The sequence below is a fragment of the Vanacampus margaritifer genome, chromosome 9 (genome assembly GCF_051991255.1).
Source record: "Vanacampus margaritifer isolate UIUO_Vmar chromosome 9, RoL_Vmar_1.0, whole genome shotgun sequence".
In the NCBI taxonomy this organism is placed as follows: Eukaryota; Metazoa; Chordata; class Actinopteri; order Syngnathiformes; family Syngnathidae; genus Vanacampus; species Vanacampus margaritifer.
In genome coordinates, this window is record NC_135440.1 from 15,621,869 (window position 1) to 15,634,896 (window position 13,028).

Below are 13,028 nucleotides of genomic sequence, written 5' to 3' on the forward strand. Positions count from 1 at the left end.
TTTTTACTGAAAGCTGTGCCTAATGTTTGGTCCCCGTCATGTAGCTAGGTAGGAGGCAACCACTTTGGCTTTGAGGGTCAAGTCGTTCAAGTTCCGCAAAATATATTAAAATGACAACTGATAGGAAGATGGTTGTCTACTTCCTGACTACTGTCGAAGTGCTCTTTAGCAAGGCACCACTCCCACTCCCCGAGCTCCATAAGTCAAAATGACTTTGGTCAAAAACAGCGGTCTTACACCACTGGAAATGACAGCTATTATACGTACTAAATCAATACCTATTTGATGATAGCTGGATTGCTTTAGGGCAGGGGCCATACAAGACCCAAGTGAGCATTTGCTCTGGACTTCCATGCGAAGCTCAAATAAAATAAAACCCCAGAGCAAGTGTTATAAAAGCCCCAAACCCTTTATTACATCAATATTGTACAATGCGTCACAGTTTTTCTACAAATTTCAGTGGCCTCTCAAAAGACAAACCTTAGCAACCCCTGGTCTCGGGGCGAAACTGTTAGCACGTTCACTGCAGCTTGCATAACTTTTTAAGTTCTTGCACTCTTCATTGCAATCATTTTGTATTTGTGACAGCAAGACCTATACCCTCTCGTTAATTATTGTGTTGCCTAGACTTATGAGTTGAATTTATTTCATGACACTTGTATCTGAAATCATCTTTCTCCATTAACTCATTCACTCCCAGCCATTTTCACTGAAGCAATCCCCTTCACTCCCAGCTGTTTTACTGGATTTTGACTGATTTTGCAAGGCCCATAGAATATTGTGTTCTATTGCTATAAAAACATGTATTATATATAATATACATATATTTCTACCTGTTTCCGTTTTGCAGCAATTAGCATTAGAATATAGTCAAGTTTCCTCATTATTCACAAATCTGTTTGAAAGAGTGGGGAAAACAGCTTTTTGGAAAAATGCCCTGGTTGATCTCTTATACTCTGCTGTCTCTTGCTGGCCATTTTTGTAATAACTACCGTTGCTTCAAGCGCTCTCTTCAGTTCAGAGGCTGCATCAAAGCCTTCTGTATGCTCTAGCATAAAAAAAAAACATGGTAATATTTAAAATAGAATGTATTTATGCGTTTTTGGGAGCAAATGAGTTAAAGAGATGATTAACCAACAATCAGTTCAGCACCACTGAATATTGTACTATATATTAATTATACCATCTCTCCTTCTACAAAGTATTTGTAGTCTGGAGCTTTACAAACTTCTCCTTCTCACTATGTATTATTGATTTCAGTGGATTATTCTGGGGAAATGTAAAGATCACCTTGAAAAGTTGGTCCAGAAGATGTATCTGGGATAGCATGCACCGCTTTCCCTCTTTTTCGGCCTTTCAACCACCAGGAGAATCTTCCTATCAAATATTTAAGATGTTATCCAGCCCTCCAACAAGTCTTCCAACCAGACAGGCTCCCCCCCCACTTTTAAACGTTTCTCTCTTTCTATGATTTACATTTACACTGCGCTTTACACTTTTTGCCCCTCACTTGTTGATAGTACTTCAATTTCAGAGCGCAAACATATTTGTTCAGATAAAAGCATATAAAGGAAGTTTTCTGTCAGGAAAATGTGTCATATCAGGAGAGTAGGTGCTGATGAACTGCAAGCAGGTTTTTGAAGCTGCTGGTGTCTCTGGAGTTGCAGCAAACTTTAGATGCGGGATCCTCCAAAGACAAGAATGCAATGTCAGCAAGGGGGTGAATGAGTGACGTTTTATTTTGAAGTAATGTTGAGAGAAAGAGAGAATGTAGGATCATTTAGCGTGCCTTAAGGTGTCAAAATGTAAAATATGTGGAGTCCCTAACTGGCCATTTTCTTCAAAGCTTTTGCTAACATGGGTATACAGGGAGAGAAATGAATGGTGAGGTGTTAAAATTTCAGAGTTAAATTTTTGGTTTTAACTCCTGAAGTGTAATTTTGTAACATTTTTAGTTAATTGTAATTGGTGTTATATTACAGAGTTGATCACCTAGCGTTCAGAGATGTAACTAATCTCCGCCTTCGCACCTGTCGACGACTGGCGAAGAGTAACCGCCACACACTAGTGTAATATCAACACTGACCAGTGTTGACAAGTATTAAATTTCAACTACCATGAGACTTGTTTTAACCCCATTACAGTGTAAAAAAATTACACTTTGAAAAGTGTTGTTTTAACTTTTAGTGTGGACCAATATAGACACTTCTGAGGTGTTAAATTTAACTCAGTAGGAGTTATTAGAATTAGAATTAACACTGCCAATTTTGCTGTGTGTCATCTATCAAAGGAACAAATACGAGGTGTATAAAATCTAATATTCTCTCCACTCAAAAAGAAAGATAACTGCCCCCTCTTATCGGGAAGAAAAATGCTTTATTTCTTCCAATAATGGCCAAGGATGTTTATTTACTGAACTTTAGCAAGTACCAGACATTTATTTATTTGAGACACTTTAGAGAAGCACTCTCACTGTCCATTTTTAAGCCTGTCTTAAACCCCATTTTTATTCATTGGCTTTCAGCTCAATATGAGTTTCTGCCCTTGCTTTGGTGTTTTATTGTTTTTGACTTGTGTAGTTTGTTTGATTTTCATCTGTGTACAGCACTTTGTTTTTTTTTTTAAGTGTTTTATAAAATATATTGAGTTGAGGAAGTTGTAGCATACCAAATTGTACTGCCGTTTGGTAGTGTGATGATAAGAAAGGTAATTACAGCTACAAACTGGCACCATTTGTTTCCTGAAAGGAAGAGGGCATCTAGTTGGGGGGAGGATTTATTTGTTCAAGTGGACCTGGCGACTAATAGAGACACGACGGCAATTAGGAGCGAGGCTGCTATTTGACGAAGTGCAATCATGTTGATGAAATGTTTTAAAAATCACTGAATTCTTGGTCAGTGATACATAGTGGGGTTTTTTTGTGTTTTTTTTTTACATGATGGCATCCCATCATAGTAACTTATGACTCCTTCGGTGAAAAAAAAAAGGTAAATGATTAAAACACATCAGCTTTGTCTTGTAAATGTTTCCCTGCCCGTGATGAGCCTTCGGCAAATACAAACTGAGTTTTTTTAGGCTGTATTTGCTACACTGTCTTCTACCCTCTGGCATTTTCTGCCTGAGCAGATTGACTTTGGCACGTGACCTTTCGTCTGTAATATTTAGTGAGTAGTATCTATGGCAATGTTGGGTGAAAAGTCCCTGTGTCTAACGCTGCCTAGTCTGGAAAGTAGAAAGAAGAATCTTGAAAGCCTTTCGCTTGATGTCAACATTACGAGCCAATATAATGTGTTCCAAAATGTTATTCAGATCAGTCATTCATAACTTTTGCTTTATTGGTCCGTGATCCCTGCATTTCTCTTATTAGAGAGTCAAATGGCAAGCCATTAGATTAAAATGCAAGCATATGGAGCATTCCACTGGCAACGTGGCTTTAAATAGCAATTTGGAGGTTGCTCATTGAAACAATTGCACACTGTGTTTGTTCAATAACTATCTTTCATAATGGCATGGTTTTCAACAGCTAGTTAAAGGTTTTAAAGCATGATGTCTTCCATTCACTGCTGTTATGCGTTTAGCAGACTGTATGTCGCTCCTGAATAAAAAAAAAAAAAAGTATGACATGTTCAAAATTTGATGGCCATTTTCAATAAGCAATAAAGATTTCATATTTTGTCTAGAATCAATTTAAAAACGTCCTTATTCTTCATGTACAATTAATACCTTTAAAAATACATTGCCACTTGATGCCGACTGAAAATGACATCGCAGGTGCTCAGCGACCAATCATGTTGCAAAAAAGCTCTTTTCCCCAGTGTTGTCAACAGATTTGTGACTAATGTTGAAACTTGGCTATACTGTACACTAATGCTAATTGCTGCAAAACGGAAACAGATATATACTTAAAAAAAACAATTCTGATGAAAAAAGAGACTGTAATATTTCTTATATATATATATATATATTTTATGCTAGAACATACAGAAGGCTTTCATGCAGCCTCTGATCTGAAGAGAATGCTTGAAGCAATGGTGGTTATTACAAAAACGGTCAGCAGGTGGCAGCTGAGTATAAGAGATCAACCAGGCCCATGTTGCAAAAAGCTCTTTCCCCCACAGTTTTAAAAAAAATGGGTCATTTTGTATAAAACAACTCATAAATATTGGTCAGATCCTTTACTTAAGTCAAAAAAATTGGGTCATTTTGTATAAAACAACCCAAAAAGTTGGGTCAAATTGACCCAAAAAGTGGATCGGTCCATTTGTTAACCATAATTGGGTTACTTTTGACCCAACTGTTTTAGAGTGTATGCTTTCCATTTCTATATTTTTTTAAAGGGGAAGTCATTCTTAAACCTTTCTTGATATGTTATATGTGACCTCACTAGTCTAAACATGACATTCAGATTAAAATTACATTTGTGGAATATGAGTTATGTAGCAAAATCTAGCCGTTTTTATCTATCTCAGGGGGCGGCCATTTTGCCACTTGCTGTCGACTGAAGATGACATCACAGTTACTCAGGCAATGACCAATCACAGCAAGCTTAGCTGGGGGTGGTTGTTACCTGAGACCTAAGCAGGTGTGAATGTCATTTTCACTCGACAGCAAGTGGCAAAATGGTCACCTTCTAATAATGATAAAAACTGCTGGATTTTGCTGCTTAACCACCAGAATCCCGTATTTAGACTAGTGGGACTGCATGGAACATATTATTGTCAACATTTTTTGAGGTGGGTTGACTTCCCCTATTTAACTAATTTGCTCCCAAAAATATATAAATATGTATTATTTTAAATATTGCCATGCCCCCAAAGAATGCTTGAAGCAATGGTAGTTATTACAAAAACGGCCAGCAGGTGACAGCTGAGTATAAGAGCTCAACCAGGCCCATGTTGCAAAAAGCTCTTTCCCCCACTGTTTTAAACAGATTTGTGAATAATGATGAAACTTAGCTATATTCTAATGCTAATTGCTGCAAAATGGCAACAGATGGAAATATAAGAAGAGACTCTAATCTTTATTTTGGTAGGTTCCATGTTTTTATAGCAATAGAACACAATATTCTGTGGGCCTTTCAAAAGTCAAAATCCAGTAAAACAGCCGGGAGCGAAGGGGGTTGCTTCAGTGAAAATGGCTGGGAGTGAATGAGTTAAGTACCTTAGTAGGTCGAAAAGTGCTATATAAGTGAAAGACCAGACCATATTTAAATACAGACAAATGAACATTTTCAGGTTAACAGTTAACGTTTGCAACTGGAGGAGTGTTGATGCTGCCAAGGCATAACCAGCAATAGGTAGGCGGAACTAATGCTTTGGATCATGAGCTTTTCCTTCGATACTAAGTAACTAATAGTAAGTAACTCACTGATTTTCTGAGACGCAAAAACATTGCCATTTCATTTAGTTTTTTGACTCCAGTAGAAACTTCCCTCTCCAAAGTTGAGGATGAATTTAAAAGCTTGGTCCAATGAATTTGGTGTGATTATAGCCAGTGACAATGTACCCACGGCAATAAACTTCATTGGTCTTATTTGAAAGCTTTGCGACTGTATATCCCTGAGCAGATTGGACTTTAGTTTACGACTTATTTTAGCAGGCACCCCACACATATGGAGGATAGTTTCGGTTGTGTGTGTGAGACCACAGTAAAAGTCAGAAGCCAATGATACTAGCCACACCGTAATCATTTGGTCAGAAGGATTATGAGAAACAATAACTCAAAGCCAGCCTTTCCATCAAACGTGGATGGAACACTGTCCTTGGCTCTTGAAAACAAAGATCACCCTCGTGTCTCATAACTCGCGCTATCATTGAGGTGATGGTGATTTGATATTGATTGGGTTTCACGCAGCTTATTGTTCCATAGGATAGTACAAGACGTTTGTCCTCCCTTGCGTCCCGTGGCCGTGTGCAGCTGCACAATGTGCTGTTATGGCTTCACAGCGAGCGTTTGCTCAGGATGTAAAATGACTCATGCGCCACATTGTGTGCTTGCTGATAAAGCTATTATTTCCCTTGGCCCTGCGGACTCGGGGAAAAAGTTATCCATCTCTGTTTTCTGGCTTGTTTGGGGTCAACAACAAAGTTTTAATGGGGTTGTTTGTAATTAACGCATCTGCCGCCAAAAGGGAAAGGGTGCAATGGAGAATGATAGTTGTCAATTGCCCATTGAAAATTGCCGTTTCTCCATGTAAAAAATGCCTCGGGTGTTATTAAAACCCGCTCATCCTGTCTTCAATGTTTGACTATTTTGCAGGTGCTGATTGAGGCTACGGTTTCCACGGAGCGACAAGGGTACATTGCTATCGATGACATCATGGTGCTCAACTATCCCTGCTGTAAGTGACACCTCTGACAAGAAGTTGCAAATAGAGAAGGTTGCTGAAGGAGGAATAAAAAAAAAAAAGAAAAGAAAAAAGATTTAACGGTTTTAGAGGGGAGAATGTACTTCAAAGCACCATGAAACATAAATAGGATGAAGAAAAGTCATGGTTGATCATCCTGGTTATCCCGAAGGGATACTGCAACAACGGCTGCTATTAAAACATTTTGCAGGCCGAGTGGGACGGCGAAAGGCGCTCACTTTCATGATCTCTTGTTTGGCTGTCAGTGTTGAGAGCTTTAGGTCATACGTCTCTTTTCAAAGCCTTTGAAGTATTTTATATATAAATATAAAAAAAATGGTCTGCTTACACTTGGTGGCTTTTTTTGTGCCTGAGGTGAGGAAGTAAAGGCATTACCAGTTCAGTGTGCTGCTAGCCCGTGGGGCCCGTGTGAAACATTCATTCAGACCCTTGAGCCCTGGATGTAGTCTCTCAGGGTCATAATTGTGTCTCTCTCCACGGCTGAATGTGAGAGTTCTTGTCAGCTCATGCACATTCATCAGCTGTGCTCGACAATGCTTTGGGGGGGGGGGGGGGACTGCTCTGAAAGATTTGTGTTGTAAGACTTAGTGTTATCACTCATTATTGTTCACAATCACGATGAACCTAAGCTTGTTTTAATAGGGAAAAAAAACAACACCAGCTTAGTTTACACTCTCGCTGCATGCTACTACTGCAGTCCTCACACCTCGTTCCTCTCTGTGACCACAGATGGTCTTTTGAAGGCTCCCACTGTAGCAATTAAACAGTTAAGAATCTCATCAAGACCTGTGCATGCCTCACAATGTGGCGTACATCCAGTAAGCAGGATTTGGCAGCACACCGTGTGAGTCAGAGAAGAAGATGAAATCCGAAGGAAAAGTCACTTTGCGGGGGGAAAAAAGTTCACTTGAGCAAATTCTGTGTAAATCACATATTGGTGCTACTATTGAGACACTTTTGACACAGGTTTTTCGAATTGCTTACTTTTGTTCAGATGACTTTGGATCAATTGCTGCTCATTATTATTTGTTTTAATCATTTACCAGTGTTTCCCAACTTTTGTTAAGCTGTCACTATTTATAATGCCCCCCCCCCCGCCCCCCCCCACCATATATATATATTGGACGTACGTTAAATTGAATGGATATAAGTACTCGTAATTTATTATCTTATACATAATTAGACACAAACAAAATTAGCCTATGCTAAACGGTTGGCAATCCCAATTAGCATTAGCGTGCTAGCGATTAGTACTTAAGGTAAACAAACACTAACTACCATTTGGTTAACCCATACTTCATTATAACTACATTACACATGTAATAGTGTCCTAAAAGTCACTTACAGACAATTATTTTAACATTATTCCATGAGTAAACAAGCGTAGAGCAATCTGTTAGCTACATGAGGCTAATAACTTCCTGTTCCTGTCTTCTTCTGAGCACATTTAGCTCATGACTGCCTTCTGCTGGTTAAGTGATGAACACCTAAAACCAAGTGGCAGGTTATATTTTGGAATACAGTAATTACAGCCCAAGTGCATTTTAGGATGTTCAGAACTTAATTTACTGTGTTTTGGGGAAGCTCAATGTTCTGTATTGCCTTTAATAAAAAAGTCAGTGAGCGTTTTTAAGCAGACAAATAGCGTGTCATTTGATATAGATATTTGCTTAGTCTAGTGTTTTTCTTGAACAAATTGATGTATAATAGATTTAATGGCTTTGCAGCAATCAGCGCAGCACACAATTAATTCAAATTTGACTAATGGGTGTTTTAATGGCAGCTGAAAAATTCGAACCATTCATGAACAGGAGTGGAGCCAAATTCAGTGTCAAAAGGTTTTGAGCTAAAAATAATTAAATATAGTGACAGTATAGTAGCAAATAATTAAATAAGTTCAATGTGTCTGAATCATAGGCACTTTCACACATCCTTTGTTTTTCCTTACCTAAAAGCAGTAGCCGATTGGGTTACCATCCAATTTTTCCTTTGTATTAGAAAATGTTTCTCTCTGTGAGATTGTTCTGCCTTTCTCTTCTGCTTCTACTGTTTACTCATAAATAACAGTTGGAACATTATTTATTCTTAGAATGATGATTGCATTGCGAGAAAATCCTTTCTTGATGCTTTGATGGTTTATTTTTCCAGTCATCAATGGAAACTAGTAGTGTATAGTGGGGATATTTTTATTTAGATGTAATTGGTCTAAAGAGACATGATTGCCAGCATGTTTAAGGTTTCAGCCATCCTTTCAAGGTCTCTTTTTCTCCAGTATTATTATTTATGAATCTGTTTACCTGCTCCAGGAAATTATGCCTTCTTTCATTATGTATTGTACGTAAACAAGATCAACAAGCCACCGTATTCTACAGCGGTGAGTGAGAAACAAACATTAGCCTCTCCCTTATGCTTCGGCTTCACCGTTGCTCTGCCATCTTTTCCTGTCAGTCATCAGGAGTGACAAGTCGACACGTCCTACTCGATTTCTCAGACACGGCAGGCCGCGCAGCCGGCATTTACACGCTGATTTGGTTCAGCAGGGCTCTCTCCTCGCTGCTCTATTGTTAATCACGGAATTGGGTGAGAGGGTTACTCCCACACTGATTCATTGGCAGCTCAGCTCAGCATGCCAGGACATTATTAGTCAAAATGTGGAGGATTGACACTTAATCTGTGGCTTCCCTTTCACACATTCACTCCCACACTCTGCTCTGAATAGCTTACCCTTGATAGAAAGTATGTTATGTACAGTACATGAGAGACCACCTCTCATATACACTGGAGTAGACATTTTATGACGTGTTAATAGAGAGCAAACTAGGAGTAAAAAATAGACCGATCCTCTGCTTGAGTCAATTTGACCCAACTTTGAGTAAAAAAAATGGGTCATTTTGTATAAAACAACTCATAAATATTGGTCAGATCCTTTACTTAAGTCAAAAAAATTGATCATTTTGTATAAAACAACCCAAAAAGTTGGGTCAAATTGACCCAAAAAGTGGATCGGTCCATTTGTTAACCATAATTGGGTTACTTTTGACCCAACTGTTTTAGAGTGCATGTTTTCCATTTCTATATTTTTTTAAAGGGGAAGTCATTCTTAAACCTTTCTTGATATGTTATATGTGACCTCACTAGTCTAAACATGACATTCAGATTAAAATTACATCTGTGGAATATGAGTTATGTAGCAAAATCCAGACGTTTTTATCTATCTCAGGGGGCGGCCATTTTGCCACTTGCTGTCGACTGAAGATGACATCACAGTTACTCAGGCAATGACCAATCACAGCAAGCTGAGCTGGGATTGGTTGTTACCTGAGATCTAGGCAGGTGTGATGTCATTTTCACTCGACAGCAAGTGGCAAAATGGTCACCTTTTAATAATGATAAAAACTGCAGGATTTTGCTGCTTAACTCATGTTCCACTAACGCAATATTAACCACCAGAATCCCGTCTTTAGACTAGTGGGACTGCTTGGAACATATTATTGTCAACATTTTTTGGGGTGGGTTGACTTCCCCTATTTAACTAATTTGCTCCCAAAAATATATAAATATGTATTATTTTAAATATTACCATGCCCCCAAAGACATATGTATGTATATACTGTATATATAGTTTTTATATAGTTTTTTTTCCTTTTCTTTTCTTTTTTTATGGTCGAGCATACAGAAGGCTTTGATGCAGCCTCTGATATAAAGAGAATGCTTGAAGCAATGGTAGTTATTACAAAAACGGCCAGCAGGTGGCAGCAGAGTGTAAGAGATCAACCAGGCCCATGTTGCAAAAAGCTCTTTCCCCCACCGTTTTAAACAGATTTGTGAATACTGATGAAACTTAGCTATATTCGAATGCTAATTCCTGCAAAACGGCAACAGATGGAAATATAAGAAGAGACTCTAATCTTTATTTTGGTAGGTTCCATGTTTTTATAGGAATATAAAACAATATTCTGTGGGCCTTGCAAAATCAGTTAAAATCCAGTAAATTAGCCAGGAGCGTAGGGGGTTGCTTCAGTGAAAATGGCTGTGAGTGATTAATGGGCATACTTTCTACATTATGGTTGTGTTAGCAAAATGTACACATGGATCAACTACCTCCTTTGAAAATATTGCCACAGCAATGTCCATGAACCAAAGGTTAAGGAGTTTTCCCAAATAAACAGTTAATGCTTATGTAACTTACAAGTCACTAACACACACACACACAATATAATCCTACCTGAATTAAAATGTTAGCTGTAAATACAAGCAGTTCAGCATTGAGGTAAAGGAAAGCAGCACGGAACAGAACAATTTGTTCTCGCAAAGTGAAAATGACTGTGTTTGAGCCCTGATAAGAATATGTCCTCTGTGGTGGGCTGTCGTTGTGAGTGGCCGAAAGGTAATTCTTCCTTCTCTCCCCTCCATACGCTTTCTTAGATAAGGCGCCACATTTCTCCAGGCTCGGCGACGAGGAGGTCAACGCTGCACAAAATGCAACTTTCCAGTGCGTGGCTGCTGGAAAGGCTTCCGAGGCTGAGAAATTCCTACTGGAGGTGAGTGATTCGTTTATCCGGGGATGAATTTACTGTAACCTGTTGGACTTGGACTCCAAATGTAAGCCTTAACTTTTTTTTTTTTTACCCACACGTACAGTGTGAAAGTGAAACAAAATGTTAGTTTTTTTTGGAATGCATAGCCTAAGCATAAAATCATACATAAGCATTAGCACTATAAAGACAGATTTTTTTTTTCTTACAGCTCTCATAATGACATCTCATTAAATTGTGCAGGTGTGCCTTATGTTCTGTAAGGTTGTTTGATTTCATTGCTGTCTTTCAGTCATGACATCAAAAATAGTAGTAACATTGGACAGTAGCTTTTCTCTTCCTCACAATGCCCTGCAAGTACCAAAGGTTTTAGCTTAACCTTCCATAATCCGATTGCAATATAAAGAACTGGGTGGATTGTAATTAATTGTAAAATAAAATTAAAACAGTTTTTGTCCCCCCCAAATTCAAGATATAGACAGAGTTTACTGGTGATGAAAATGAACAAGGAGCGAAGCCTTTTTATTAAGTCTGGCTCTCTTCTCCTTGAATTCCGAAAGTGTTGTGTTCTTAGCTGGTCCTCACTTTTGGCCGCGTCACTCGCCTTAGGCAGCCACATTTAGTTTTTTTGTGGTCACAAGATTTTTCTCGATGAAACCTCATTGACCGGCTACTGTTATGTGTTTGCCATCCTGAGGTTTGTGTGGTCTGCGGCTTATGTATAACAGCAGAGGAAGTGGCCAAACAAAACCCAAATGTTGATGTTGCTCTCGACATGCTTGCATGCTAAGGCTAGCACACACAAAAAAGATCAGGACCAAAACATTCGGTTGACTTTTTCTCTCTTAGAGAACAATGTCTGGTTTTAATGTCTTTTCCAAATGTTTTTCATCATCTAATTATGACATTTTTTTCTGAAAGTGTGGTACTTTTGGCGCATCACTAATGACTAATATCTTAATAGGATTATGTTAGCTGTTAACAAAGCATGGCTAATTGTGTAATGAGTGAATTCCCACCATCGGGATCAATGATGTTTTGTCAGGATTAAATTAGCGGAATGCCGCTGCCATTCTAATTAGGTTGGACAATTGTTTTTATTACTGATGCAATGTCTTACAGACACATATAAATAATAATACTTATAACTATTATTATTAATGTTTTTTTTATATTTTTGTATTATTTTTTATTTGATTATTATTCTTATTTTTTGTTGACTTTTGTTAATCATCACACACATGGTCAGAACTAGTCAACTTTATAAAAATCTATCGCATATTCTATGGTTGCTGAGGAGTTTTCTGGGTCTGACTGGTTGACCATTTTCTTAAGAAGTGGGGGTTTCCTTCCACGCATTTTAATTCGAATTTTCAAGAAATGTGAAAATAAAACTGAATGGAAACACTAGAAATGTGAGAAATGGCCCAAAATTTGCAAAAAAAAAATTTACGCTTAGAGAGGGTGGATTTTGAAGTGTATCGAAAAAAGGAAAATGCGAATTTTGGCTATGGAAGACCAGATACACGTCGCACGTTTTGACCGGATATTACGTCACACGTACGTTTGTAGTCACAAATCAATGGCAAACGATAAAGTAAGGTAAAGAAGCAAATATTAATGCTATTTTAAATGGAAAACAGCAAAGAAACGCTACAGTTTCTCTCGTACGACGTCATAGCACGGCGCAGTCACTTCCTATTTTTCTTCTTCTTCTTTTAAAATACTGGTGGATCACATCTCTATAGTGTATACCGCCACCTACAGCGGCGGAGTCCCCTCTCAATATCCGCAAAAGAAGAACAGACGGAAACGGGAATAAGTCGCATGTCCGTTTTGCGCATTTTCAGTAAATTTGCTTAAAATATGTAAAACAATTGGATGGCAAACTGACTTATGACAGCAGCATTTGAAAAGTACAGGCATTTAGAAGTTAAGGAAGGTGAGAAGAAAAGACCCCATTGAGTTGCATTCGCCTTCTCAACTCACAGATACTAGGAATGTTTACTCAAAATACACTTCAGATCCAACCTGAGAGGAAAGGAAATTAGAGAATCTGCAAGTAATTACAGCATTTTCATATTTTTTTTACAGGTGCATCTGTTCAGAAATCATGACTAAAAGGC

The 13,028-nt window shown here is 38.2% G+C and overlaps 1 protein-coding gene across 4 annotated transcripts in view; it reads left to right on the top strand.

Annotated features, from left to right (window-relative positions):
* The window catches only part of LOC144057359 (receptor-type tyrosine-protein phosphatase U), a 222,660-nt gene that overhangs the window by 120,114 nt on the left and 89,518 nt on the right, over window positions 1–13,028 (top strand). For all 4 annotated transcript variants that reach the window (XM_077574819.1, XM_077574820.1, XM_077574821.1 and 1 more), the window contains exons 4-5: window positions 6,259–6,340; window positions 10,793–10,908. In XM_077574819.1, the coding sequence (XP_077430945.1) occupies window positions 6,259–6,340; window positions 10,793–10,908 (198 nt within the window). The remainder of the gene's footprint in view (window positions 1–6,258; window positions 6,341–10,792; window positions 10,909–13,028) is intronic.